Raw genomic sequence first — 26,799 nt, forward strand, 5'->3', positions numbered from 1 at the left:
GATGATGAATGTCAGGACACAAAGGGGAATGTTTCCTAGGTGGTGACTCAGAAATTTGGCAAAGGCATGTTCCTCCCTGCTCTGTCCCTGCCTTTCAAAATGTGGTCTGTGTAATCATATGATAAAAGCCAATCATTTTGTGAGGGGTGTGTGGTTTTGTTTTTAAATTCCAGGAAGATAAGAGTCGTCCTTTTATTGCATCCAGTCCCACCAATGGCTTGGAGTCGGTTGAAGAAGGTTGGCTCTCCCAGGATCCGTATGACACTCACTATGGTGACACTCACTTTTATGACTACAGCAGTGACTGCTGGAACTGGACAGTGTATCCTAAAACTCGTTTTGCTTCAGAATATGGATTTCAGTCCTGGCCTTCCTTCAGCACAATTGAAAAGGTAAGGCTGGGCTTCCACACCTTACTGCCCTCTCTGCTCTGGTGTGGAGAGGGCAACGAGTCTCTTCCCAACAAACCACAGCAGCCAAACTGTGGTTGGGACGATGCTTTGTTAGGTGTGGTGTGGCACAGGTGGGGTAGAGGAATGTGCTACTATGGAGGGGAGGATGGAACTGGACAGTTTCCCTCCTCAGTGTCCTATATATTTACCTTATTGTTGCAATAACAACCAGGTTTAGATGAGAGATTATTATTCTAATAGTAAAATCCAAGTTTATTATGAGAGTGCTAGCTTGGTAATGAGTGCCCAACATCTGTTTCCTTTTGCTGTGTCTAAGGATATGCGTTCAGACAGAAACAGAAGAAATATGGCAAATGCCAAATTGTGCTGGATACTAAAATGTATTGATTTGGATTTTTATTTTTTTCACAGGTTTCTTTTATCTAAATAATTCTTTTTCTTTATGTATTGCATGAGGATTTGGTTTAGTCTCCTGTTTATTTCGATATTATATATTTTATCTTATTTATCCAGTTGGAGCAGAGACCTGTAATATTGTTTGTCCCTTTGTTCAGAGAGAGAGGAATATTATCTTGATACTCACATGTGCAACTAAAAGGAGTTCAGAATGTTACTTTCAATTTACTGGGCAACATATATTATCTGAGATAGAATAATTTTCATTGTTATTAATATAGATGAATATACTGATTATATCAAGCCTGAAAAGGAACAAATTTAAATAAAAATACTGTGCAGAGATTGTAATTACAACGAAAGCTTGACAATGATAACTATATGAGCTATGCTGGATTGTTGTCCTTAGTTGAAAACAACTGTTTCATGACCATTTTGTTTTCAGAGGCAGATTTTGAAAATATACACATTATTCTGTAACTTTTATACCTAAACATTTCTTACTAGAGTACATTGTTCCATCTCAGTTGAAGGTGTTTCTGATTTACTATGAATACAAGCAAATCTCTGAAGTCCCTTGGCCAAAGTGAACCTTAGGACATGTAAGTTAAATTCTATTCAGCCAGGAGCTGCTCTTCTGAGTGCATCAAGCAGTGTCTGTTTTAATTTATTTGTACAAGGAGTATAAGTGAAGGGCATTATTGATCCAAAATCCTTACATGACTACATGAGGTACTACAGAAATATACTACCAATCTTAAAGGTTGTGGATGATGTCAGCAAGCTGTCCTTTCCTGAGTTGCCTATCAGTCATTAAATGCACATTTTACCTTTTCATTCTGATCTCTTAATTTTGTGGGTTTTTTAAAAGGTTTCTTCCACTGAGGACTGGTCCTACACAAGCAACTTTTCTCTCCATCGACAACACCATGAAAATGGCAATGATCAGATGCTTCAACAGATTGGGCGCCATTTCAAGCTTCCCCAGAGTGCAGATCCCATAAAGAAGTTCAAAGATACAATTTACCTCACTCAGGTAAAAGTGATGTCTTGAATACAAGTAGCTGCCAATACCTGTTCCATTAGATATTGTCAGCAATTAAAACTGGGCCTATTCTGCTAGGTAATGTTCAGTCATACAAAAGTTTCTGCATCGAAGCGTTGAAAAGTCCAGTTTAATTTGGATCTAGTTTGTCTCTCATTTATCAGAGAGAGACTCCAATTTTCATCATAGAAGGGCTGGAATACTCCTCAGGGAATTTCTCAAATTGGCTCAGTCTGGCTGTGTGTGCTACCTTGGTCCCTGTCCCCACCTAGAGCCACTCCTGACACTGGCTGGGAATGCAGGGTTGTGTTGGCTACCTTGGTACCTCGTTGTTCCTGGAGCTACACTGTTACTCCCTGCCCCAGGGTGCTCCTCTTTTGCTCCTCCTGTGGCCCCTGAAAGCTTCCTGCTTTGAATTTTGCCACCAGGAATACGTGAACTTTTGGAACAAGCTTGTTCCTAAAGAAGGCAGTTCTCTATGAATAAGGTTTTTGGTAGCTTTTATTTTGCCATGGACTCAGATATTGGTATTTTAGAGAATCTAGTTTTGTTTTGTTTTGAAATCAGTATGTTGTATTTTGCTCTTCATCCATAGTAGTTTACCTCGTGCTTGTTCCTTACTTTGTGATTTCTATGCGACTTTTAAATGATGTTACGTAACTTTTTAATGCTATTGGGCAAGTTTAAAGTGCTGTTACTTTTTGTTGTGGTCCAATAATTTCAAGAGTGTCTCTGATGGGAATAACTGCATATTCACTAAGTATTTTTTATGTTTGAGAGCAGCTGTCAGCAACTTTTTATATAAAAACACTTGGAGAACTTCAGGGGCTCGTGACAAGAACAAGGATAGATGTTGATGTGAAATTGAAAACAGGTAAAATTTAGCTGTGAGATCCTGACTCAAAAAGCTATGAGAGTTTCTGCAGGGTTAATTATGTCAGGGCCTTGTTAACAGGTTAAACAGTTTTAAGAATACCAAAAAAAGGATAGCAGAAAGGATAAGGAGAGTAAACTTGGTGCTTCTTAACTAGAAGTGATATCTTTACCTTTTGAGCTGTCCTGAAGAGTAGCTTCCTCATTTATTTTGGGACTTTCTTTTAATATCCATGCAGCCTAGTGAATACTTTGTGATTAAAATAATAGGCTGTTTGGCTTTTGTTAAGAACTTGGCCAGTGAAAAATTCTGAGAAGTGTTTTTAAAGACAAGGTAGATGTCCAGGTCTGAGGGCAGTCCTGACCCTAAACCGTGACAGCAGGGAAGGAGAGAAGAAGTGAGAGTGCAGCTGAAAGAAGGTTGCTCCTTTGGTGCACAGTTTGGACTGTATACTGGGAATGTGTGTTATATGTTCAGAGTGTAGGGATGTGGACATCATGGTAATGTATAGTGGAGGTAGTGCAGCATAAAGTCATCCTGCAACTCTTGGAGTTTTTATTTACAATAGTTAAAAAAGCCTTGATTTATTTTTCTTTCCCTTGTATCCCATTTGCCTTTCAAAGTGATCTTCACCCTTCCAGAGTTTCTCTAAAGAGACTGCATGTGAAGCTGTTGGGAGCTGCTAGGAATAGTTGTCCTTTGAGCAGAGAGGCCCATTGCACTGCAGGTGTATAATCTTGAAGGTTGAAGTTTAAAGTAATGTGCTGTTGCTGTGACATCTGTGCTGTATGTTAACATGTACATACATGCTGTGAAAGTAAAGTAAAATACAATACACTAATTATTTTTTTTTTCCAATGTATTTGTTGACCAAGGTGATGCAGGCTCAGTGTGTAAAGACAGAAACTGAGTTCTATCGTTTTAGTCAAAGTGAAATAATCAAGGGAGAAGGACACACGATGGGAGCCCTGTACTGGCAACTCAATGACATTTGGCAGGCACCTTCATGGTCTTCCTTGGGTAAGTTTTGTGACTATCTGGTAAAAAAGAACAGCTATCAGTCTAGTTTTGTTTTCCTCATCTGGAAGTATCAGAATAAGAAGTATGGCTCTGCTCTTTCTCTTGGGCAACTTTGCAAACTTTGAACATGTTTCTGTCCATCCTTGAGAAATGCTTTCCCAAAAAAATGTTTTCCAGAATCATCCTAGTAGTATGTGAAAGTGGAAGAGGGTAAAGAACAAAACAATTATTTTCCTATGAAGTTTCATGTTTTAAGTTCAGATTTAACAGCCACCAACTCTTACCTCTGTTTTAGCATGGTTTAGTTTAGAAAAGTTAAAATCATGTGTAACTCCTGATTTCTTAAAAGTAGTTTTGTTTGTTTGTTTAAGCAGTATTCTAATTTCTCCCAAGGAAATAATATCACTGAAGCCAGACAAAGCTGCCTGTTAGGAAGCAGTGAAGGTTAAGATTGAGGGCTCAGTGCTCTCGTGAGGTAAACTTACAACCACCCTTGCTTTTCTTATGTGGAGGTGGATCTTCCTGAAGCTGTGTGTGGCAAGTTAAATTGTTTTGAAATTGGAGACTTGTAAGAAAACCTCTTTCCAAAAAGGCCTGTCCTAGAAATCACTGATTATATTTATTGACTCAGCTGTACAGATGCTTGTGTGTACACAGTCACCCTGGGTGAGAATGGATAGAGAGGAAGCTAGTGGGATAGGAGGATAAGAAGGAGCACCCATACAGAATGAAGGAGGTGCCTGTGTTTCATGTTCAGAACGTTTTGCCTAGAAGTCATTTTGAAATGGAGAAACTGTTCTATAGCAGCTCTCTAGGACCTGTGGAGATTTTCTTTGAATTTTAGTTACATCTCACATATTCTGTTTTTGGAAATCTTTATTTAAGAATTTCATGGATGAAGAAACATGAGTGAGATAGAAAAAGCTAAGATTCAGTGTGAAGTTCTCAATCTATTCTTAGAATAAAGTGCCATTTGGCCTTATTTTTTTAAAAAAAAATTATCCCAACCCATCCTCCCCCACTTTATCTGGGAGATGTTTGTCCCACTCCCTTTTTCTTTTTGTTCTTTTTTAATTTTTTTTTTTTTAATTTTTAATTTTTGATCCAAGCAAAGTAACTGCAAGCAACAAAGGAAAACAAACCAGTAGAAAAAACAGGCTATTTTATTTAAATGTTAAGGCAGTGGTCCACTCTAATGCTCATCTCTCTGGACTTTATAGACACGTATTAGGCAATGAAATTATCGTAGTGTTCGTATTTTATGGTTCTACCGATAGCTGGTACTCTAAAAATAAAATACGAACACTACAATAATTTCATGGTTCTACCGATAGCTGGTACTCTAAGGCTTTAAGTGCTTCAAGAGGAAAAGATGCTTGGAAAAATGTCTCTTTGTAAAGACAGGTATATTGGTAGATTATGTGATTGTGGAGATCATAAATATCCTTTTAAGTGTAGAGCTGACGTCATGGTAGAAAATATATAAAATACTTGAATTATTCATGTATTATTGAAGTTACAGAAAAGCAGCTCAGCAGAGATACAGCTGTCCCTTTGTTTTGTTCCTTTCCCTCAGTGGAATGAGGAAAGGTTTAATATTCATTTAATTAGGCAGTGTGGTAGAGGGATTTTTGAAATGCTAATGGCTGAAATTATGCAAAACTTCAGAGAAATTAGTTTTATTTGCACTTCAAAACCACGTTTCTGTATCGTGTTAGGTGGCAGAGTAGTAATACCAATGAGTGCTCCTTATTTAAATCTGTTGTTTCACAGAGGCATGAAGGGGCTTACATAATTTCCCCTACAAAGCGGAAGTGTTTCCTTCTGAAGTGAGAAGACAGCAAATGTTCCTCCTTTTAACTTACCTTTCAGATGTTTGCTTGGAACTGGATGAGAACACAGCACAGCGCTCCTGTCCTAGTACTTCTGCCTTCAGTCCAGAACTAAACAGCTTTTACCACAACTGAGTTTTGATTGTTAGCATCTAGTTGTGGAGTTGGTTGTGCCATGTTGAATGGTTTAGTATACATGCAGTGTGTTTTGGTGAAGAGCACCTGTATACAGGTGACAATTTGCCTCACTCCCAGACAACCATCACCTTGAGGTACCCAACTGAGTTGTTGTGAGATTCCCTTGAACAGATAACTGGCTGTTACTGCAGGCTCAATATTTTCAGTCCCTGCTGAGCTGAAACCACAGGCTGTTACGGGGAATTGTAGTTCTGAATTCATGAGTCTGAGGTGAGGAAAGAACCAGCAGCATGGTTCTCAGGTTGCATTTAATGGTGTGAAGTGATTAATTTAAAATGCATTCCAGGGAGAACTCTTCTCAGCCCTGCTATCAGTGTCAAAGGCTTCAGGGAAGAATCAGAAAAAGGGATACTGGGGCCTCATTAGAAAACTAATTTTACTTTCCTGTTCTGAAGTTTGATACTGCAGAAAGTGCAGGCCCCATGTTATTCACAGGAAAAAAATATGTGAAATTGCATTTCATTAAGAATTAATCTAAATATGGGGGGAGGAGGAGAAAACCACCTCAGGGCTGTTGTGTTAAATAACTTTTGACTGTTGCCTTTGGGCATACATGTCGGGAAAGTTTAAGCCCCAAGATTTCTCATGATAGCTACTTGGTTTCTAGGTTTCTCACATCCGTTTTTGGGGCAGGGGGAGTATTTTATATGCAACATGCCTACTTTTAAGTCAAGAAATGTGACTCTCGTGATAAGGAAATTAATACAACAGATGAGTTGAAGAATGTGACTTTTTTTTTTTTTTTTTGTCAGTGACCTTCACTTTTCTTTGCTGTCTGAAGTTAATTTGAAAATTATATTATCAAAATCCTATTGCTGGAGAAGTTGTCTTTGGAAGACCTGGTGTGAAAGTGCTCTAGTAGCTGAGCTTTGATTCTTCAGAATGGCTCTAGGATTTTTGTGAAGGGAAATAGCAACTTTAAAAAACTGATCTGAGGTCAGCTGATCACTGACTAGTGATGTTTTCCAAGTGTCCTAAACAATAGCTGTAGCAGTTGAACCTTACAATGAGTTTTGAAATGGTACAGACTTTTAAGCCTGTGGTTTGCTTGCTTGCATTGGTCAGGGTTTTTTTGTTTGTTTTTCCCTGCAGTAATATGCTGCACAATTCAGTCTGAGTTGTTTTCTCCACTGTACAGGTTTCCTGAGGATCTGTGTCTGCTGCCTAGGTAGCAAACATTCTCTCTTCCCCTCTAGTAACCACTGCAATGTACCCATGTAATCCTGTTGGAAATCAAGGCACAGCAGAAATTGAGGGTAGGGCCCATGCAAAGAGGAATGAGATTTTATATTAAGCTAAGTACCAGAAACGGCTCTACTTCAATCAGATTATTCATTTTCATATGTAAGACAGTTGAAGCCTAGATTTTCATCATGTAAATTAAGCTGAGGAAAAAAAATTCAAGTCAGCAGGCACAGAAACCTCAGCTCATGCTGTGTAACTTGTCTGAGCTCGTGGTGGCCTCTGTCTGTGGCCTGCAGTGAGCAGCATCTATTGCACTGACAATGGAAATTTCTGAGTCTTGTGGCAGTCCTGAGGGCTTCAGAGAGTTCAGCCCCTCCCAAAGCCTGAGGTTAGCCATAGTTTTTCTCATACATGGCTCATTGCTGCTTGCCTTTTTCTTTCCTTTTTATTTTTTTTATTAGATGCTGATCCAGAGTTTACTATGTTTTATATAATTAGATAATCCATCCCCAATGCAAATCTCTCATCTTCTCAAGTTTCATGGCCCTGAAAAGTAATTTGTTAGCACTCCTTAGTTTTGACAGAATTGTCCTTCAGATGACCAACATTCTCTGCCAGGAATTGCCCTTGGAATGTAGGAATATGGCTTCATTCATACACTGGGCAGGATCAATATGCCAAAGTATGCTCATCAGTTATCAATGGTTAGTTCTGAAGAAACTCATCAGCCTCTCCTCAAGCTTTCTTTCAGACTTCATCTCTTCAGTTTGATTTAGTGCTATTAATTTGAGTGCTGGTGGTGTTCTGTTGGCAGGTCTGTTCCCATAGCACAGTTAAATCCTGTATGGGTTTTCCAGGCAGACACAAGCTTTTCTTGTCTGTTCTTAAGGTGGCTGGTTTTGAGCTTGCTGAAAACAAGGCAGTGTGCAAGGTGCTAAGCTGGAGCTAATGCACTTTGCTCTCCACAAAGTTCATTCATGTCTGTGTGGAGCACAGGCAGAGCATGTTCAGGTCTGCCTGTGAAAGCCACAAACACACTCTTTGAAGACTACATCACTCTGGATGAAGTCCTTAATTGTGAAGTATTTTAAAGCACTAAGAGCTTTGTACATGCACCAGAACACAGAGGGGTAATTATCTACAACAAAAACATATTACTGGAAATATTTTTCAGCATCCTTGAACTTTAAACTTGTTATAGAAAACAAAGAGCCAGAAACAAGACTGAAACCTGTATTTAACTTTTCTTTCCTTATGAGATGATGCAGCTGATTTGCTACTTTTCTGGTACCATTTCAATGACTAGATAGTGGTTGAGCAAAGACAGAGCTAAAATGCTCACAGTGGGTGCTACATAGAAAATTAACAGAGAAAAAAGTGGAAGCAGCTTCCCTTTCAAAATGGTTGTGGGGCAGTGTTGCATCTGGCATAACTGCATGGGTTTTTTTGGCAAAAGTGCATGTTTTTGGCAAGGACAAAATGTTTGATGGCTTTTCCAGTTTGTTAATGACAGACTATCAAAGTATTAAAAGTAACGATGTAGAGCTTTCCCTGAAAGAGGCAAAGTGAACCATTTGGAAGATGTCTACATCCCATGTCTACTAAATCCCATACAGTAATTGTTGTCTCTAGCTCTTGGCAAATTAATTTTGCCTAACTCAGAGCTGTCTTTGTTTTGAGAATTTGTTGTTTTGTCTTCATTGCTATTGATGTTCCTCTGAGGAAGAACTGAAAGAGGAAGACTGAAAAAGGGGAGAAGAGTGCTTTGTATAAGCACCAAAAGTCAGACTCTATTGTCTCTTTATAGTGGTGGTGGTTTGTGGCAATGCCTCTGGTGCCCATATGTTTGTCTGGATTCCTACAATGCAGATGCTCCAGCTGCTTGCTTAATATGTAGTATGCTGTGTTGGTTTTGTTAGAGTGACTTTTGTTTAAGTCTTCTTAAAAATTGAGTAGCAGCATAGCAATGATAGGACTAACACTTAAAAGATGTAGCCTTTTGCTGAAGCTGAAAAAAAAGAAAGAAAAGAAAAAGCTTGAAAGAGCATCAAGTTCCTTCAAGAGCAGAGCCTTGACTGGAAGAAAACGAGTAAATTCAGTCATTCTCTGCACCCGACAGAGGTGAAAAAGGGTGGAGGCAGATAGTATTTTGCCATAGCAGGACCAGAGAGCACAGGACAGGATTGTGTGCCAAGACAATCTGGGATTCAGTCTGAATCTTTCTCCCTTTTAACCCTTTCCAGAGTATGGTGGCAAATGGAAACTGCTCCATTATTTTGCCCAGAACTTCTTTGCACCGCTGCTACCTGTGGCCTATGAAGACAAAGGAGTGTTGCACATTTACGGTGTCTCAGATCTTCATGAAGACCACAAAGTGACTTTGAGGGTAAGCGACACCTCTCTCGCCACCCTTGTGTCCCTCCTGCCGAAAGTGTGAGAAGAAGGATGAGCACATCTTTGTATAGACAGACTTCAGTAAGTCCATGCTCAAACACTATGCAATTCCTGTCTTTAATTTTCTTAGGGTCAGTGCTGTCCTTTATTAGAGTAGCATGTGCTGTTTCACAGAGCAAGGAATTAATTGCCTTGCTTATAGCCTGTATGTATAGGCCTGAAAGTAACTATTCTGTTGAAATCTTGGAGAGATTGATGGTTAAATAGAAAAAAATGTGAAAAAAGGTACCTCACTACTTAACAAAATTGGGTGATCCTTGTGGTCCCTTCCAACCTTGACAGATTCTGATCTCTTTTAGCAGAGGACTTAGTAGTGTTGGCTTAATGGTTGGACCTGGTGATCTTGAAGGTCTCTTCCAACCTAAAGGATTCTATGATTCCCTGGGTTAGTTAGAACTAGATTAAGTAAATCAGAGCTGAGGAAGGATCGTGCCATTTGCTTGCCAGTACTTGAACTACACTGCTTTGGGAGAAAGGACCAGATTGTGTTCTGGAATATCGACAGAACATCTAGATGTACTAAATTGCAATGTCTCCTTTTTACAGTTAATGCCTTAACTGTTTGCTGATAATGCTATAGAAACTGTTTGGATTTCTTGAGCAGTATTTGAGCCACTGGGTTGTCCTGTAGAACACAGTCTTACTTTTCAGTTTGTTACATTTTGTTTCTGTCAATCACATGGCACACAGATCCCAAACGAACTTAGGGGCCATTTTGCAATATGAGATACAATTCTTGATGTAAAGGCTGTTCTGTGTGAAAAAGCTGGGAAGGATGGAAAACCAGATCTAGAGATCTGGAATGACTCACTTATCATTTTGGAACTAGTAGTGTGAGTATGTGAATTCCTAGTTCACTGCTCTGTCTAGTAGGCAGCCATGAATTTTCAGATTTATAAGGTTACTAACACAGGATAGAAAGTGATTGCAATTTATGGATAGTCAGGACTGCACTTAATGACATTTTCTGGTCTAAGTTACTGTAAGAGGCTTAAATTCAGATTTTCTGATAACATCAGAGGTGCGTTGGCAGTAAGGCAGTTCTGATGAATGTTGTATTCCTCAGTTTCAGTGGAACTGAAAACTTTTGAAAGGAATTAAGATCTATTCCTGATTGCAGGCTCCTGTTAAGGTCAAAAATAACCTAAATTATATGAGATAGGCACTTCATGAGAATTACAGTATTCTATCTTCCAAATTATGCTGCCTTTTTTTTTTTAACTTAAGGGTGTGTTCATAAATGAATACAAGATCTCTGGGAATGTATATTTTATTATATTAATATAACTTCCATAGTCCTTTTAAGATGGTCCAGCTTGCTTGAGTTTAATGGTGACTGTAGAGAAGCTGTAGATTACCCAGTTGGGTTACATTGAATAACACTGAGCAATCTCAAGAAAATCCTTTGTTTGACTTTTTTTAATCAGCGATGGATGGAAAAACAGTCAACAGATTAGTAGCTTACTAATTCCATTTCCCAGCACTCCCTTGGCAGGAATTGGCAACCCCTTCCTCTCAAGGAGTCTGGAGAAAACAAAAAGCCTTGCAGATCAAGAACAACAGATCCAGACTGCTTGAAATGGGCTTCTTGTTAGCTTTATATAATCTAATTATTGTACTGTACTGATTGTTTAAATCTTTGTGGAGTTTCTTGCTGGGTTGATATCGGCTGGTACTGTCAGGACAACATCTTTTGCAATGAGCAAACTGAGACCTAGGAATGAAGGGTTATTTTCACAGATGCAACTCTTCTTCTAAGCTTTGTGCTCTCTTGACACCTCAACAGGTTGTTGTGCACGCCTGGAGTTCTTTGGAGCCAGTATGCACCCTTGCCAAAGATGGGGTGACTGTGAAAGCACAAAGTGCTATCCCCATCTACAAGGAGTCCATCAGTGACTTGCTGGAAAGATGCAGTAATTGTACCAGGAGAAGTTGTGTTATTACTTTCTGTCTTGTGGGAGAAGGTGGCCTCCAGAGTCCTACGAATCATCACTTCCTTTCGTCACTAAAGGATGCTGTAGGATTAGAAAAGACCCAGCTTAGTGTAAGCATCAGTCATGCTAAATTACTGGTTTGGGTTCTACTAATCTTACTAAGTTGTTCACCTGCTACATGGTGTCCAGTTCATGTTCTTTCTCCTTAGCTGTTGCAGTTCCAGCTTCCACATCAAGTTCAAAGTTTTTTGTGTATGTGTCACTATGGGTATATAAATCGCAGTGGGGGTGGGCTGGGTTCAGTTCTTTTGTTTTGCTTTTAAATACTAAAGTCTCCATTTCACTTGTTTTGACTTTCAGCTGACTGCTGCAGCATTGCTCCTTTCAGTTGTCTTGTCCCTAGACAGCAAATAGCATCATGGCAAGTGATGGCTTGCAGGCAGTACTGGATCTCAGTGCTAGGTGACACTAGTTCAGCTGAACGTGGTGTGTGTTACTGCCAGCAGTATTTCCTCTTGAGTTGCTCCATCTCTCAGACCAGTGTCCCACAGCTGCCATGCGACGTTGCCTGCTCCTTTCCTCCTCCTGCAAATCCCTGCCCTCCAGCTATAAAGGTTCTCATATGTATGATAGTGATTGTTTCTTAATATCTGCCAAGTGTGTCAGGCTTCTGAACAGGCACAAAAAGCATCAGTGTCATGTAACACCACATTTTGTCCATTTGCTGCTTGTCCCTAGATTTCTTCCACTCCTAGCAAGCATGCTCCGGAGAGAGAGAGAGAGAGAGAGAGCAAGCGTGCTCCATACGTGTGTTTGTACACACAGATTTTTGTTAAGCCTCACTTCTTAGCACATGAATCTTATTGCAAAATTCTTAATCGCCAGATTGGCAGGATGGGGACCTGTGTGTTCTCACATTTTGTTTTCCAAACTGCAGCTTTGCTCTTCAGAGCTAAACTAAAGGGGGTGGAGGCGTGGGGGAAGAGGTCTTTAATCTCTTTGAATCTGGACCAGAGTAATTGCTTTACAAAAAGAAAATGGGCCAGATTTTCCCCTCTTATCTCTTTCACAGCAGCATAGTCTGCCTCCTGAGTATACAAAGGAAAGAAATCAGCCTGATTTTTTTGGGTTTTGGTGGCGTTTGCTGTTTTGTTTTTGGGTTGGTTGGTTGGTTTGTTTGTTTGTTTTTTCCCAGCTGGTGGCAGAATCTGGAGTCATGCTGAGTTGTTTTGTTTTTTTTTTTTTGATGACAACATCAGTAATAAAAACTCTGCCACTAGAAGCTCATTTTAATCATTATATCATATATATACAAGTGCTGGAGTCATGCTGAGTTGTTTTGTTTTTTTTTTTTTCTGGATGACATCATCAGTAATAAAAGCTCTGCAACTAGAGCATAGTTGGGAAATTTTACTCCTTTTTCCCATGGCTGTGTTGCCTCTGCAGTACTAATAAGGATAGCTAGCGAGCATAAATGTAAAGTGGTTATTTTAAGAAAGTATGCAGCTGTGATTTAAAAAATTATTCTGTTTTGTGAGAAGCTGGCGCTTCTATACATAGTTACTCATAACTAGACTTCCAAATACATTGCTAATCCAAGTGCTGCTCTTCATGGCATTGCTTTTAGAAAACACAAAGACTTCAGCGTTTCTTCAGAAAACACAAAATGTAAAGGATGTGTTCTTTTTCTTAAAAATGAATAGTGTCTAGTTAATTGGTATTTAAAAATGATGTAGCATAATATTTCATGAAGGTGAATGGGGAGTGCTGCATAGGCAAACGCGTCCCAGTTGTGCCTTTAAGCCTCTCTAAGATTTAAACTACTGATAGAACTTAATATAAAACATTATACCTTGTTCTGATATTTCACAACATAGCTGCCTTCTGAATGCAGTGTAAGAACTTCCTTGCCATGTTGCACTGAGATGAGGTGACCTCCTTTGTTACTGTGATTTTCAGCTCCTTTGCTGCTGTGTGTTTCTGTCACTGATGTAACTGGAGAGGGTGGCTGCTTTTGTGAGTATGAATTTATAGGTGGAGTGAGGTATGTTGGTGAAAGGAAAATTTTTCACTGCACTAAGCATAGGATGCCAGCACTTGGTACAAGTCAGATTACCATTTATTCAGTTAGTTTCATAAGAAGATGGTGGAGCAATAACACTCCATGGCATTTTTCAACAATCTGTAGTGTTCTGTAGGAAGGTTATAATAACATTTGCAGTTCTTGCATGATTCTTACATATGAGTCTTTGTTTGACTTTTTGTTCCAACAAGATTTCCAGAAGTGAATTGCAGTTTTGTTCAAATGTGGTTGGTTGATTTGTCCATTTTAGAGGCATGTGGGCCTTTCCCAGTTTGAATGTAACTAGGTTATTTTTTAACACCTATATTTTCTGTTATTTATTTGTTTTCATTTCCCTTCCAGGTCTCTGTATCCCAACAAGATGACATTTTTATATTTGTTCTTCAGACCACTGCAATTGCTCCTTTTGTTTCTCTGGATGTAGGGAGTATAAAAGGCAGATTTAGTGATAACGGCTTCCTCATGACTGAAAAGAAGAAGGTGGTTTTGTTTTATCCTTGGGAACCTACAACTGTTGAAGAAATGGAAAAGTCACTAACTTTAACCTCCCTGATGGACGTTGTCTGAGGATACTTCATTTCCTTCTAGATAAGGAGTGAAATAGGAGGAGAAAAAGATTAGAAGAATTTGAGTAAAGTTGATGTACAATTTGAGCTGACCAGAGAATATACTGTCTGTTCCTGTCATGTATGAATTTTAACTTCTAAAAATACGAACAGCAAAGCTTGCATATAATGTGTGTGGTGTGCTGAAAGTAAGGCTTTTCTTCTCAGGCAACAGGAAAAATATATCCCATGTGTAAAATGGGAGGGGTGAGTCGATGCAAGAAAGCTAGTCTGAGTTCTCCAGTTCATGTGGGATTGGAGATGTGAATTCATCCTAAACAGGCAACACAAATATGTGCCTCCATGCAAAAAAAAAAAAAGTTCCAGTTTCACTGTGGTGTAAGTGGAAATTAATCTTAGGGGTAACAGCAAGGCATGCTGAGGGCAGAGGGGAAGGGCAGGGAGTGAAGCTGGGAACACCTCCACAGGTATGCTCTCACTTGGGAGTGATTTGATTTTTATCTGCACCCAAACCAAGAGAACACTAGTCCTATCCTTTTAGGTGTCACTACCTACCCGATGCCTGTCACTCTGTCAGGTGTCCTGCCTGCCTCCTGCAAGGTAGGCTTCTAAACAGACATGAAACCTAGGCTGTCTAGTCAGACACCAAACAGATCTGTTCACCTTCAGAAAGGGAAATTGAGTATGAAATTGTGTTTGTTTTTTTTTCAGACTCTTATGCAACAGTGAACAATAACCTTGAGAGCTCTGCATCTGGTGCTGTCTCTTCCCAGAGGGCTGCAGGTGCAGTCATAAAACTTGTGCTGCTGCATGTGATCCTGCATAATGTGGTGTAGCATGAGACAGGCCTGGTTGCAGGAAAAGGAATGAGGAGAAGAGTTGACCAAAGGTGCAGAGAAAGGAGGCAGCATGGAGAAGAAATGGTCGTGTTAGAGGACCACAGAGTTACAAGTGATTGCATTTTCTCTAGGAAAAGCTGTGTTGCTGCACAGCTGTTCTGTTACCCCTTGGCATTCCTCATGAGTGGCCCAGTGCTCCACACTGATCCTCCTCTCCTTCTAACAGGAAAACCTCAATGTCTTAATTTTTGCTGCTTTGTCCGTGGGTTCTCCATAGAAAACACATTTGACTGATGGCTGGATCTGGTGGTACACTGAGCTCCTTGGTCCATACAAAGTAAGGGTGCTTCACATTCCATTCTGTTTCAGTGGAAGTTGTTTAGGTTTCCCATAGAAATGTCATCTTGCTTTGGTGTTTGATACAAAGAAAATAAGCTTGCTTCAGCATAAGGGGTTGATGTAGCCTGTGGAGTTGAAAGGCTGAGGGTTTGGCTACCAGGAAATCCAGGCTCTCAAACCATGCCATGGATAGGGCTGCTAAACATTTGGCTTGTATGTCACATGTGGCTTGAAATGCAGCTGGGATTGTGCTGGGGTTCCACAAGGGTCCCCTCATAGTCCAAGCAAGTATTGTTTTTCTTGCAAAGCACCTGTCAGACACAGCTCTTCACAGTAGTAGAAGGTATTTGAACAAGCTCTACTGGTGATGTCTACCTTTGCCATAAAAGCACCACGTGGGTGATGCTTGCTGGGAGTCTGGAACACGTGGGGAGAGTGGCTGCAAGTTCCATTGGTCAGTTAGAGAACTTGGAACTGGGAGTTGTTTTCTTGCTGAGCTGGCAGTTTAAATGAGCAAAGAGATGAGAGTATCAACTGATGCTTGGCCATCTCTGGTGTGTTTTGAGGTAGGCATTAACCAAAACTGACACACTCCTGAGCAAGAGGAAAAACTGAAAGATGAAAGGGAAATTATAAATGGAAGTTGCCTACAAATGCTTCATCAGGTCACTAAAACAACGAACTGCCGTTGCATAGGAGGGATTTCCTGGTTCAAAACTTGTCCTAGTTGAAAGAAAATACAAAAGTAATCAAAACGTGTATGTGTATGTGCCAATGTTTATAGGTTATATAAAATAAATAGGAAAAAAAGATAGTAATGAATAAAACTTAATGGTTAGAAAATGCAGACATTGATAAAGGAATTTAGAAGTTACCTGAGAAGTATCCTTGGCCAAGAGTACAAGAAAAATCCTTCAGTTTTTCAAGTGTCCTGGCATTAAAATGGAATCAAAGCAGCAATGAAGTCAATACAAGGTAAGAATAGGAAAATGTGGACAAAATATAGAATAAATATGAATAAATATTGCTGCAGTGTATTAGGAAATGGGTGAGTTGGTTTGTGTTTTTCTCTTACATTGGATGTAGAAATGTCACTTCCAGCAACACCCAAATGGAATTTAGAAATGGTACTTATTAGTGTTATATAAATAAGACTTGGGCAGAATTACTTGTTTCAAAGGCAATCAAGAGGACTATCTGAAGTCAATGGTATTTGTTCTTAGCTCCTCTTAGAATATGAGTGAAGTCTGAGACACACAAGAGCTTTTGGATTGCTAGAAGCCATAAACCATGAATTTGGATAACTGTGACCTTGTTTAGCCTGTCATGAATTTTAGGCAAAATCATGAAAGAAATGTTGTGGTGCATGATAAGCGATGAAACAACTATGCAGCTAATGCCTATCAGCACTGTTGTGCAGAAGAGCGTTCTTTTTTTAGGTTGTGTGGTTTGGTTTTGGTGTGTTTTTTTTATTTATCCCCTGTTGCTTTCTGCAGTTACCAGATTGGCATTATAAGGTTTAGACAAATTTAGAATTATTGTTATTTTTGAAGGTCAGAAGCTCCCTGAAGACAGGGCCCATTCTTTCTGACGGGAAAGCTTTAATTCAGCACTAGGTGCTGTTATGAAAGATTAGCAGTTGCTTAAGTCAAATGCTTGAGCTCAAAACAAATTTAATGGAGGAAGTTCATTTCCATTATTGTCTTAATGTCCTTAATATATTTTTTTGGCTTCCTGGTGTTGAAGTAAATATGTATTTATAGATGCTGTTTTCTTCCCTGTGCAGCAAAGGCTGTAGCAGGCACCCTGGTTAACCATTTCCCCTTGGCACTTTTGCTGTTGCATATTGTGCTCTACTTGGTTACATTGTTCTGCCTTTGTCTCAGATCAGGGCCAAGACAGGAATGCAACAGTGAAGAGATCTTTGAGCATCCATCGCTCTTAGGGACACGTCCATCTGAGTGTTGTTGCAGCTACTTGGCAGCACCTGTATTGCCAGTGGTATCTGATAGGCTGGGGATCAGCAGCAGGAGCATTAGGAAGAACATTTTGGTAAGTGTCATGGTGCTTGTCCTCAGTGTCATTAAATTGTTGGTGACAACAGTAGAGGGGAATGGCCTCATCAGTATTCTTTCAGGGTGCAGCCTCCCAATGTTTCATTTGAGGGATCAGTGGGTTTGCTTGTGCTGATGGCCTTTGTTTGCTTCTGGGCTCCCTCTGGGGCTGTTCTCCACAGATGGCAATCCCCAGCCCATCAGATACCACTACTTTTTGTAGTGTTCCTTGCACTAGCTGCTGTGTTCTACCTTGTGCTCTTGCATAGTTCTGACAAGCTGTGGCATACCTGCAACACATACTTGAGATGCTAAGAGTTAATGCACGTGGGAGAAGTTGGCCTGTTATGTGACTCACATGTAAAAACTTAAGTGTTCCTGTTTGAACTGGTGACAGTACTGTAAAAATATTTTTCCATTTCTAAATAGAGAGGGGAAAAGAAAGAAAGAGGGGGAAAAAAAAAGACCAAAGCCTCTTTTGTTAAATAGACTGAAACTGAGATGCTGCAAGGAAAGAAGCTGCCAGACTGCCATTTAGAGCACTTGAATACACAGGGCCTAGGGAGATGTCCTGCTGTTCATCGTGTGATCACTAACCTGATTAATCGCTATTGTACAGCACTTGGTCATGAAGCCCTTAAGGAAATACAGTCCCAGGTGTCTTCTGGTGGTTTAAAAAAAGAGCTGGAAAAGGCACAAATCAACAGCCAGGATGCTCTGGTGACCTGCAGGGTTGTAGAAGCCTCAGTAAAAGTCTCCGCCAGCCCCAAGATGTGCTGGAAATTCTGTGGCAGCAGCAGGTGTCTTTGACTGGGACAGCAGCTCTGCTAGGGCTCAAAAAGCTCCTCCAGCTCCTGCCTGCGAGAGCCTTTGCCTGCTTGTTACAGCTGTGGTGTAAAGAGAGCACTGGACAAGGGCATGAATTGAACAGAAATCCACATGCCCTTGAGACTGCCTATGTAGGTTATCCATGTAAGAAAGAACTTAAAGAATGGCATTTTTGCTATTATGCATCTTGTTTTTCTGGAAGTAATTAACACAGTAATTCAGCTGGACATAAAATGATTTCACTTTTTTTCATTATTCATGGTTGAATTAATTACAGGAACTACTGCTCAACATGTAACAACTCCCAAGGTTTATCTTGACTCACTTTCTCAGGAGGGACACCCATGTTACTGAAGACTGAGCTGAGCCAAGAACAACACTGTCAATCTCCATCTTTGTGCCAAGAAAACTGGCTACAAGTGTGTGACAATGGTATGATGCTGCTCTTTGCTTTTTCATCCTGAAATCTTGATACCTGTTCTGAACTCTTAGCAGGGGCAACAGATGGAACAGTTAGAGTTAACACAAAACAAGAAGATACACTGCTCAGGAACACAGTTATTAGAGGAATTTCAAGATAGCCCAAAGACCAAATTGTCTCAGAGTTTTGCTGAGACACTAAATAGTTGGTTTCAGTGTAAATGATTCTGCTGCCATAACTGAGAGGAGAACTAAATGAGACAGAATCAGAGGCTTTAGCTCCAAAGCACAGCTGCTCAGCAGTAGCTGATGCTCTCGCTCTCCACCATCAAAGACACTTCAGCTTCAAGACAGCAACCCTTTATTTTAGCACTTGGAAAGCAGCATAATCTTGTATTAATACCTGATCTTCAATAACTCTACTTGAAAGATATGTAAAAATTACCACAAGTGTAAACAAGAGATTTCATTTTTGGTTTTTATTATAAAAGTAAAATAAAAATAAGCATTTAAAAAGCACATAATTTTTGTAAAGGAACAGATATAAAAAAACTATTTACAAATAGGAAAATGCCAAAATTGAAAAATTTTAATAAGAGCCACCAAAGTTAAGTTTAAATACATTTGAAATATACAAGATTTTGTTTTTCTTAGGATTCTTTTTTCTGAGTTGTCATTGTTGTGATTTAAAGTAATGATTTTTCTTAGCCAGCTATTCAAGGAACTTTTTATCATGAAACTGTGATGCAAAACTTATGAAGAGAGCAGCCAGAAACCTGTATCCTTTGATTGCTCTGTGTGCCTTAACTCTTTTTATTAACTGAGTCCGTAGTATGCATTAACAGGGAGTGACTTTCATCTGTAAAAGAAAATCCTGGCAAATGAGAAAGCTCAGTCAATGACTCAGTGTCCAGTCCTGTGTATTAATGAGGCAGCAGAGCCCTGGCTACTGGATATGGCTTGTAAATGAAAATTGCATGTACTTGAGGAAGGAAGCAGTGGCTAGGAGTGCCGTGCTGATGTCGCTGTCGGTTGGGGCTGGTGCGTGGCTCTTCCAGCGCCCTCTGGACTGTGGGCTCACTCCCCTCTGACCCGGTGACAGGCGTCACCTCGGTGCCTGTAACTGCACGTTGCTCGCTGCAGGGCACTAGTTGGCTATGTAATTGCTCTGCACTGGACCTTCATGTCCACAGCCCAGGGTCATTCTGCTGAGTGCTACTGACGACTTGCTGTTCAGAGAGTCCGAGTAAGTAAAGCTCAGCTTGCGGAAGGAGGTCTCCACACCACTGTCACACGTGCTTTCGTTGTCTTGAAATTTGCTGTTGTAAAGCTCGCCTGAGGGAGAGAGAAAAAGGACATATATCCTCTGTCAGTCATGTTGCTTCAGTAATGCTGCATTCAGAAACGCCTGAGGAATGCAAATCAATAGGGTTAAAGCTCTTCTGTAGGAAAACAGATATTCTAACAGGAAAAGCTGTGCTGAATGTTTTCAGTTGACCAAAGCATGTGATCTGATGCACTGCTGGGAAGGATCAACTGTAGTTGGAGCCTGTGTGGGATGAGAAGCCTGGTGCTCTGCTGACACTGACCCTGTCACTGCACTAGTCAGGACTCTGCCTGAGAGCAGTAGCAGCAGGACAAAAGGTTCTGTAGTTCTCAGATTCATAGACCCTGTGCAAGTAATAGGTCCAGAATGAGGCTCCTGAAACTTTCCCATGTTATTTGACTTAGAGATTTCTTTTTGAGATAAATACTTGAACAATTTTCATCTAGTAAGTGAGCCTGAAATAGGAAGAAGTCAGCAGCAGCTGTCATCTGTGCAAGATTCACAAAAGGAATGCTGACTGCAAGAGAACAGTATGCAAGTTGAAGGTAGGATGTGGGCTCAGTGTGACTAGAACAGGGGTCAGCACATTACAGTTCAGCATTATTTTTCTTGAAATAAATGGCATGATGCTGTGCCTTCATGTTGCAAAGCAGCAGAGCCCCTCTTACCCTTCAAAATTAATCTAAAGGGGCAATATGTATAACAAGCACCTTTATGGAGAGGTGTGAAGGTTCATTCCCTGACTGAACATTTTTTCTATAGAGTAAACTTGCACTGTTAGACCAGGATGGTGTTACTGTTAATCTTTTTGCTTTCCAAAAATATCTACAATGTTTCCACATAAGGTGTAAATTTCCACGTTAGCTTGCTGGCAGCAGCACTACTGATGTTTGAACAGGGCAACAGGAGAAAAAGGGATTTGTTACTTAATAAGGCCAAGCGGTAACTGAACATCACTGATGACTCACTGTCTTCTCACATCCTCTGTTTTTCTGTTTGTTAGTAGAGTCCCCTGCCCCAAACCACCGTCCAATCTCCATCACTGAAGAAGCTCAAAACTCAACTGGATATACTGGCAACCTCATGCAATGTTATACTGGCCCCACTCTGAGGAGGCAGTTGGAGAAGCACAACTGCTGGAGGTCCCTTGTAATCTAAAGCATGTCCCGTTTCTCTGCCTATAGAGTATGGGGCTGTTTTGGGTTTATGAACCCAAACCATTTTTTTCTGTCTAGATATGAGGGGAAAAAACAGTCAAAAGGTAATGGTGCTTGTACAGGCTTGGGAGACCAGTGCTTGCTTTGTCTTCTGAAGCTTATCCTCAGTACCTCAGAGGAGTTACCATCAGTAAATGGCAGATGTCTGGTTTTAGAAAAGGGAGGCAGTCTAACAAATACTGTAATGCAGGGCTATGGATGCAGATGACCCATTTCTCCCCTCTCTTCTAGGCCTAGCAAATGCCTACAATGAGCAAGTTGTGCTGCAGTAAAATATTTCTGAAACAGGTAAGCAGCCCAGGCACTGTGTGTGAGAAACTACCCAACCTATCAGCAGTCCAGGGCCGGGGAGAGAAATGGGAAAACATCTTAAATAAAGCGCTCACTGTTCTGCTGTCAATTTTACCTGTCTCTCCGTTTGCAAAGGTGGGGGGTGGTGATGATGATGATGGAAGAGCTGTAGCTGTATTGTCCTCCAGGTGAGATGGGCTTTGTGAGATGGACAGTGCTTTCTGAATGACTTCAATGGCTTCTGTGTGATCCATCTGTCTCAAAGCAGTAATCAGCTCTTGAAGTGTACCACCAGAAACCTATGAGAGAAGATACCAGATGCTTACCATCACCCAGGCTGGCTAAAACCAAAAGGCTGCACTATCTCACCATGCAGGAGGACAATGTTCTCTGCATGTGTGAGTGGTTTCTTCATAACTTGTTAGGGCCACGTTACCTCATAGTTATCTAGTAGAGTTTTGGGGGGAGAAGGGCTTAACCTGAAGGCATTATTAAGTATGCCAAGCCCCAGTTTTTGTGCTAGCGTGGACCAGTTTTTGTTTGGATTGGGCGATTCCAATAGTTTGTAAAGCTGCATCTTGGAACTTTCATTCAGCTGTCTCAAACGTCCTGGGGAGCAGAGAAATATGTTAGTTTATTATTTAACCAAATCCTGAACCAGTTCATTTCTAAGCAGAAACAAAGCCAAAACAGAGTATTTTAGTGTCCATCAATCCCAGTGTTTACTAATGTATTGCTGTAATATTGAAACTGTGTCCCTTTATGTCCTCGTGATCCCCCTCTTCACAGCATCATGCTCATTCCATGAGTGAGGGGGTGGGAGGGTACCTCTTCTCCCAACCCATTTTAATTACAAGCATTGCAGGACAATGTTTTCTGTAAGTACCCCTTCACTACTCAGTTGCTAGAGGGATATTGCCCAGTCTTCTTTATAGGTATTACCTTGTGTCAGTAAGTCCTCTGAAACTGCTGCTGACTCGTAGGGTTTGCCATTTAATATGTCATACACCTAAAAGAATACATTAAAGTCAGTCTCTAGCAGAAGCTTGGTTAATGTCCATTATCTTGCCAAGTCCCAGTAGTATTGCATAAAGCCCTAATTCCATCTGTAAGGGGGAAGTTTTTTCTGTCTCAGGATCAGTGTGACTAAAGATACTGGGGAATACCTGTGCAAAGCATGAGGAAGAAATCTTACAGAATCATAGAATTGTTCTGGTTGGAAGAAACCTTTAAGATCAAGTCAAGTCTGACCATTAACCCAGCACTGCCAGGTCACCACTAAACCATGTCCCTAAGTGCCTCATCCACATGTCTCTTAAATGCCTCCAGCGATAGTGTCTCCACCACTTCCCAGGGCAGCCTGTTCCACTGCTTTACAACACATTCTGTGAAGAAACTTTTCCTAATATCCAATCTGAACCTCCTCTGGCACAACTTGAGGCCATTTCCTCTTGTCCCAATGCTTGTTACTTGAGAGACCAAACTGATCTCTACCTCTCTAAAACCTCCTTTCCAGGTAGTTGTAACAAGTGATCAGATGTCCCCTAAGCCGCCTTTTCTCCAGGCTAAACAACCCCAGGTCCCTCAGCCACTCCTCAAAAGCCTTGTGCTCTAGACCTTTCTCTGGACACACTCCAGCACCTCAATGTCCTTCTCGTAGGAAGGGGCCCAAAACTGAACACAGTACTGGAGGTGTGACCTCACCAGTACCGAGTACAGGGGCATAATCACTTCCCAGGTCTTGTTGGCCATACTAGTTCTGTTGGCCATACAAGCCAGGATGCCATTGGCCTTCTTGGCCACCAGGGCACACTGCTGGCTCATCTTCAGGTGGCTGTCAACCAACACCCCGAGCTCCTTTTCCACCAGGCAGCTTTCCAGCCACTCTTCCCCCAGCCTGTAGTGTTGCACGGGGTTGCTGTGACCCAAAGGCAGGACGTGGCCCTTGGCCTTACTGAACCTCACACCATCTTGAGAAGTTAACCTCCCTTGTCACCAGGCAACTGTTTTCAAGCTACAGAGGAAGACTTTGCGGTAAAGAAATCATAGAATCATAGAATCCTTTAGGTTGGAAGGGACCTCCAAGATCATCAAGTCCAACCATTGAGCCATTAGGGCTCTAAAGTCCCCTGCTCGAACAGAATCAGTATCAGAATCTGTCAGGGTTGGAAGGAACCACAAGGATCACCCAGTTCCAACCCCTCTGCCATGAGCAGGGACACCTCCCACTAGATCAGGCTGCCCAGAGCCTCATCCAGCCTGGCCTTAAAGACCCCCAGGGATGGGGCCTCAACCACCTCCCTGGGCAACCCATTCCAGGGTCTCACCACTCTCATGATGAAGAACTTCTTCCTCACATCCAGCCTGAATCTGCCCACTTCCAGCTTTGCCCCATTCCCCCTAGTCCTGTTGTTACTCGATATCCTAAATGCAGTAGCAATGGCTAAGTGAGGAGTTACTGCTTGCCTGCAGCTACTAATTTAGAAGTTTGGGTTAGATTTTTACCTAAGGGTGGTACTAGCCCACAGCTCCACATGGTTGGAGATGCTAACTGCTCATACCGTACACTCGCACCTCATCAGCGGCTCAGGACTGGCCCTGCAGCCCCACCACTGCCTGGGTAGCACAGGAGAGTGCATCTTCCATACACACAACCTCTGCGATTCTGAAGAACGTGCAGCAAACAAACCCACTAGAGAGCATCTCTAGTGTGGGCCTTTGATTACAAGCAGCCCAACCAGAGCAAATTAGTAGCTTTTGACCATTGAAATGATTGTGGATGCAGTGAAAGGAGTGGGCTGAGAGAGCTGAACTAACATTTAGTGTTATCTATTTAAAAAAACAACCCCAAACAGTAAAAAAAACCAGACCACGTACCTCACAGTTGGCTGCCATATCCAGTGGTGTTGTTCCAGGCACAATCCCTTCATCATCATCTTCATCATCTTTCACATTGTCTACGTCAAACAACGGCTCGAAGTTCTCAGCATGAGGATCTGCACCTGAAGAACCAAGTGTGCAAAAGAAATTCCTAAGAAAAGCCTTCAAGTTGCCTTTCAACAATATTTAAAATATGTATTCTAAGTTCTGAATGGCAAAACATCTAATTTAGTTACTGAGGCCAAGTTACATTTTATATTAAGTTCAGCAAAGAGCTTTTTTGTGATACTGTGTGTTATAGACAGGGGTAAAAATGACAAGGAGAGTGTTTGGGCCCCAAAAGCAAGCTATGATTCTCTCCACTGACTTCCAGCCCCATTCCTGGCTCGCAGAGCACGTAGCATGCATGTGATGCAGCAATGGTGTGGTTCTTTTTCTAGTGTCAGAGGGAGCGTAGGTGTTATTAAAAAACCAAGCACGGTGGCAGAGCAATGGCAGGCTTGGATTTCTGTTTCAAAGGAGAAAGATCAGGTCTAAATAGAATTCAAAAAAATGTTCCAAAAAGTATTCAAAACTAACTCTTCCACAGTGATATGAAATAAGAGACACTAACGAGCTCCTATTTCAGTGACCTATTTTTTTTTGTTTTTTTTAAAGTAGTCCAACACTTATCCCAACTATGTAATGAGGTCTCTTCTCTGCTTCTTCAGCTATAAAAAAACTACACAGAAATACTCAAAAACCTTCCAAAACCACCAACAATTTGCTTTTTAGCCATTAGATGGTGCTAAAGAGCACGTGAAAATAGGACTTTCCTGTGGAAAACCAAATGTTCGTGCTTTTATCATCTGATTTCTTCTGCTCATTAAACAAGTTCACTGGCATGTTCTGTTCTGCTTGCAGCCTCCTAACCCAAATTGTCACTGTGAAAGCAAACTCTCCAGGCAAATATTTATTTTCTTACCTGCTGCTTTGAGAACTGCTGTCAGTTTTGTAGAGCCCCTTCCAGCTGCTATGTGAAGAGGAGTTGTCCCATCGTATGTAGTGCTGTCCACATCTGCATCACCCTAAGTTTTCATTGAATGACAAAAAATGAAAGTGCTACTCATGTGAGTCTCTGTGGCTGTACTGTATACGTCTGCCTAAATTCTGCTACTGTGCAAATAAGCCGTGCTCCACGCCTCTTCACATCTCAACTCCAATCGTTGGCCGAAAAGGAGGAGCTGGAAAGTAACTACAGCTCTCGGTGTGCTCTGTGCTCCGGTGTTACGGCGGGAGGCACAGCACAGAGAACCCCAACAGGTCAGGTGGGTAAAAGCCACTTTGCATCCCATTTTGGCAGAACATCCAGGTGAGAGTTCTGCCATCTAGTACCTGTGGCGTTTGGAGTGTGAACCACTCTGCCCTGCTCCTGCTGCTCCTGAGGAGAGCGGGTGGCCAGGCCGGTGGCACACCCCCACACGGATACAGAGGACAGCCACAGCTGCGCATGTGTGGAGTTAAGCACACCAACCTCAAGGTGTTAGAGAGAGGAGACAAATATTTCTAGATCTACATAACTCTATGATGCACATCTGTATACACATCCCACTTCACACAGAAGAAGTGATGATGAACTTGTTCATGAGCAGTGTCACTGGCTGCTGGGATTACTCAGTGCAAATTAAACCCAGTACATGCGGTCAGGTCAGGGTCACAAAATGAATCCCTCAACCTGGGCTAAGACTTCACCAGCAAGTGCTAATCAAGTAATAATAACAAATAACATTAGCAATAATTTTGCCATTATACCAATTTAAGTAATGAAGTCAATAAACTGTAACACACCCCTCTTCCCTTACTTCTGTTCCTCTGAAGCACTTAAAGACTTTTTAAGACTTTTTAAATATGTAAGTGAAAAGACTTGGGAGAAAGAAATTCTGCCCTTACCTCAAGCAAAAGGCAGCCTGCCAAAGGGATGTTCTCTTGTTCAACAGCTAAATGCAGTGCCGTTCGGCCAGATTTTTGTTCCTGAGCATTGATGTTCACTCCAGCAGCAATCAGCAGTTTGAGGCAGGACATGCTATTTGCCATCACCACCATGTGAACTGCACTCAGACCTACACAAACAAAAACCCAGCCGTCATGTGCATTAATATTTGAAAAATACAGAATTGTCTAGAGTAAGGAGTTCTGAAGTGGCTGCATCTGTAAGAATCGTAAAATGAATTCCTGTAGTTATCTGAGCAGAAGTGACTTTTTTGCCTGCTTATACACTAAAACATAGCCCTAATACAAATGTTCTTTGTGCATAAATTGGAACCAGTTGTGTTATTGATGGAGAGTCAAAGCCATATGTGAAAAAAACAAACAAACAAACAAACCAGCAGATTATAAAGTGGAACAGAAGGCAGGAACTAAAGAGTTCATATTAGAGCATCTCTGCCTCAAAGGAGAGCGGCCTTACAAAGAAAACTTGCATCTTGGTACTAAAGAAATATGTACCCTGCACTGGCCCCATCCACTACTGAAAATCTCTTCTACAAATGGTCTGGAGAGTAATGGGCACATTTTAGTATCTTCTTCTTCTAAGGCCATGCTGCCTGATCACCTCAAGACCACCTG

At 41.2% G+C, this 26,799-nt stretch overlaps 2 protein-coding genes across 2 annotated transcripts in view; one reads left to right on the top strand and one right to left on the bottom strand.

The window, feature by feature from the left end:
* The window catches only part of MANBA (mannosidase, beta A, lysosomal), a 39,470-nt gene extending 25,469 nt beyond the window's left edge, over positions 1–14,001 (top strand). Inside the window, exons 12-17 of the mRNA XM_008940888.1 lie at positions 174–392; positions 1,681–1,845; positions 3,604–3,748; positions 9,207–9,349; positions 11,204–11,461; positions 13,777–14,001. Coding sequence (XP_008939136.1) covers positions 174–392; positions 1,681–1,845; positions 3,604–3,748; positions 9,207–9,349; positions 11,204–11,461; positions 13,777–14,001 — 1,155 coding nt within the window. The remainder of the gene's footprint in view (positions 1–173; positions 393–1,680; positions 1,846–3,603; positions 3,749–9,206; positions 9,350–11,203; positions 11,462–13,776) is intronic.
* A 5,626-nt stretch (positions 14,002–19,627) lies between these two features.
* Positions 19,628–26,799, bottom strand: part of NFKB1 (nuclear factor of kappa light polypeptide gene enhancer in B-cells 1) — a 48,322-nt gene continuing 41,150 nt past the window's right edge. Inside the window, exons 17-23 of the mRNA XM_008940887.1 lie at positions 26,125–26,294; positions 25,160–25,262; positions 24,193–24,317; positions 22,258–22,324; positions 21,752–21,924; positions 21,431–21,614; positions 19,628–19,815 (exon numbers count right to left, since the gene is read on the bottom strand). Coding sequence (XP_008939135.1) covers positions 19,628–19,815; positions 21,431–21,614; positions 21,752–21,924; positions 22,258–22,324; positions 24,193–24,317; positions 25,160–25,262; positions 26,125–26,294 — 1,010 coding nt within the window. The remainder of the gene's footprint in view (positions 19,816–21,430; positions 21,615–21,751; positions 21,925–22,257; positions 22,325–24,192; positions 24,318–25,159; positions 25,263–26,124; positions 26,295–26,799) is intronic.

This window comes from Merops nubicus, unplaced genomic scaffold (genome assembly GCF_000691845.1).
Source record: "Merops nubicus isolate BGI_N331 unplaced genomic scaffold, ASM69184v1 scaffold12695, whole genome shotgun sequence".
Lineage (NCBI taxonomy): Eukaryota > Metazoa > Chordata > Aves > Coraciiformes > Meropidae > Merops > Merops nubicus.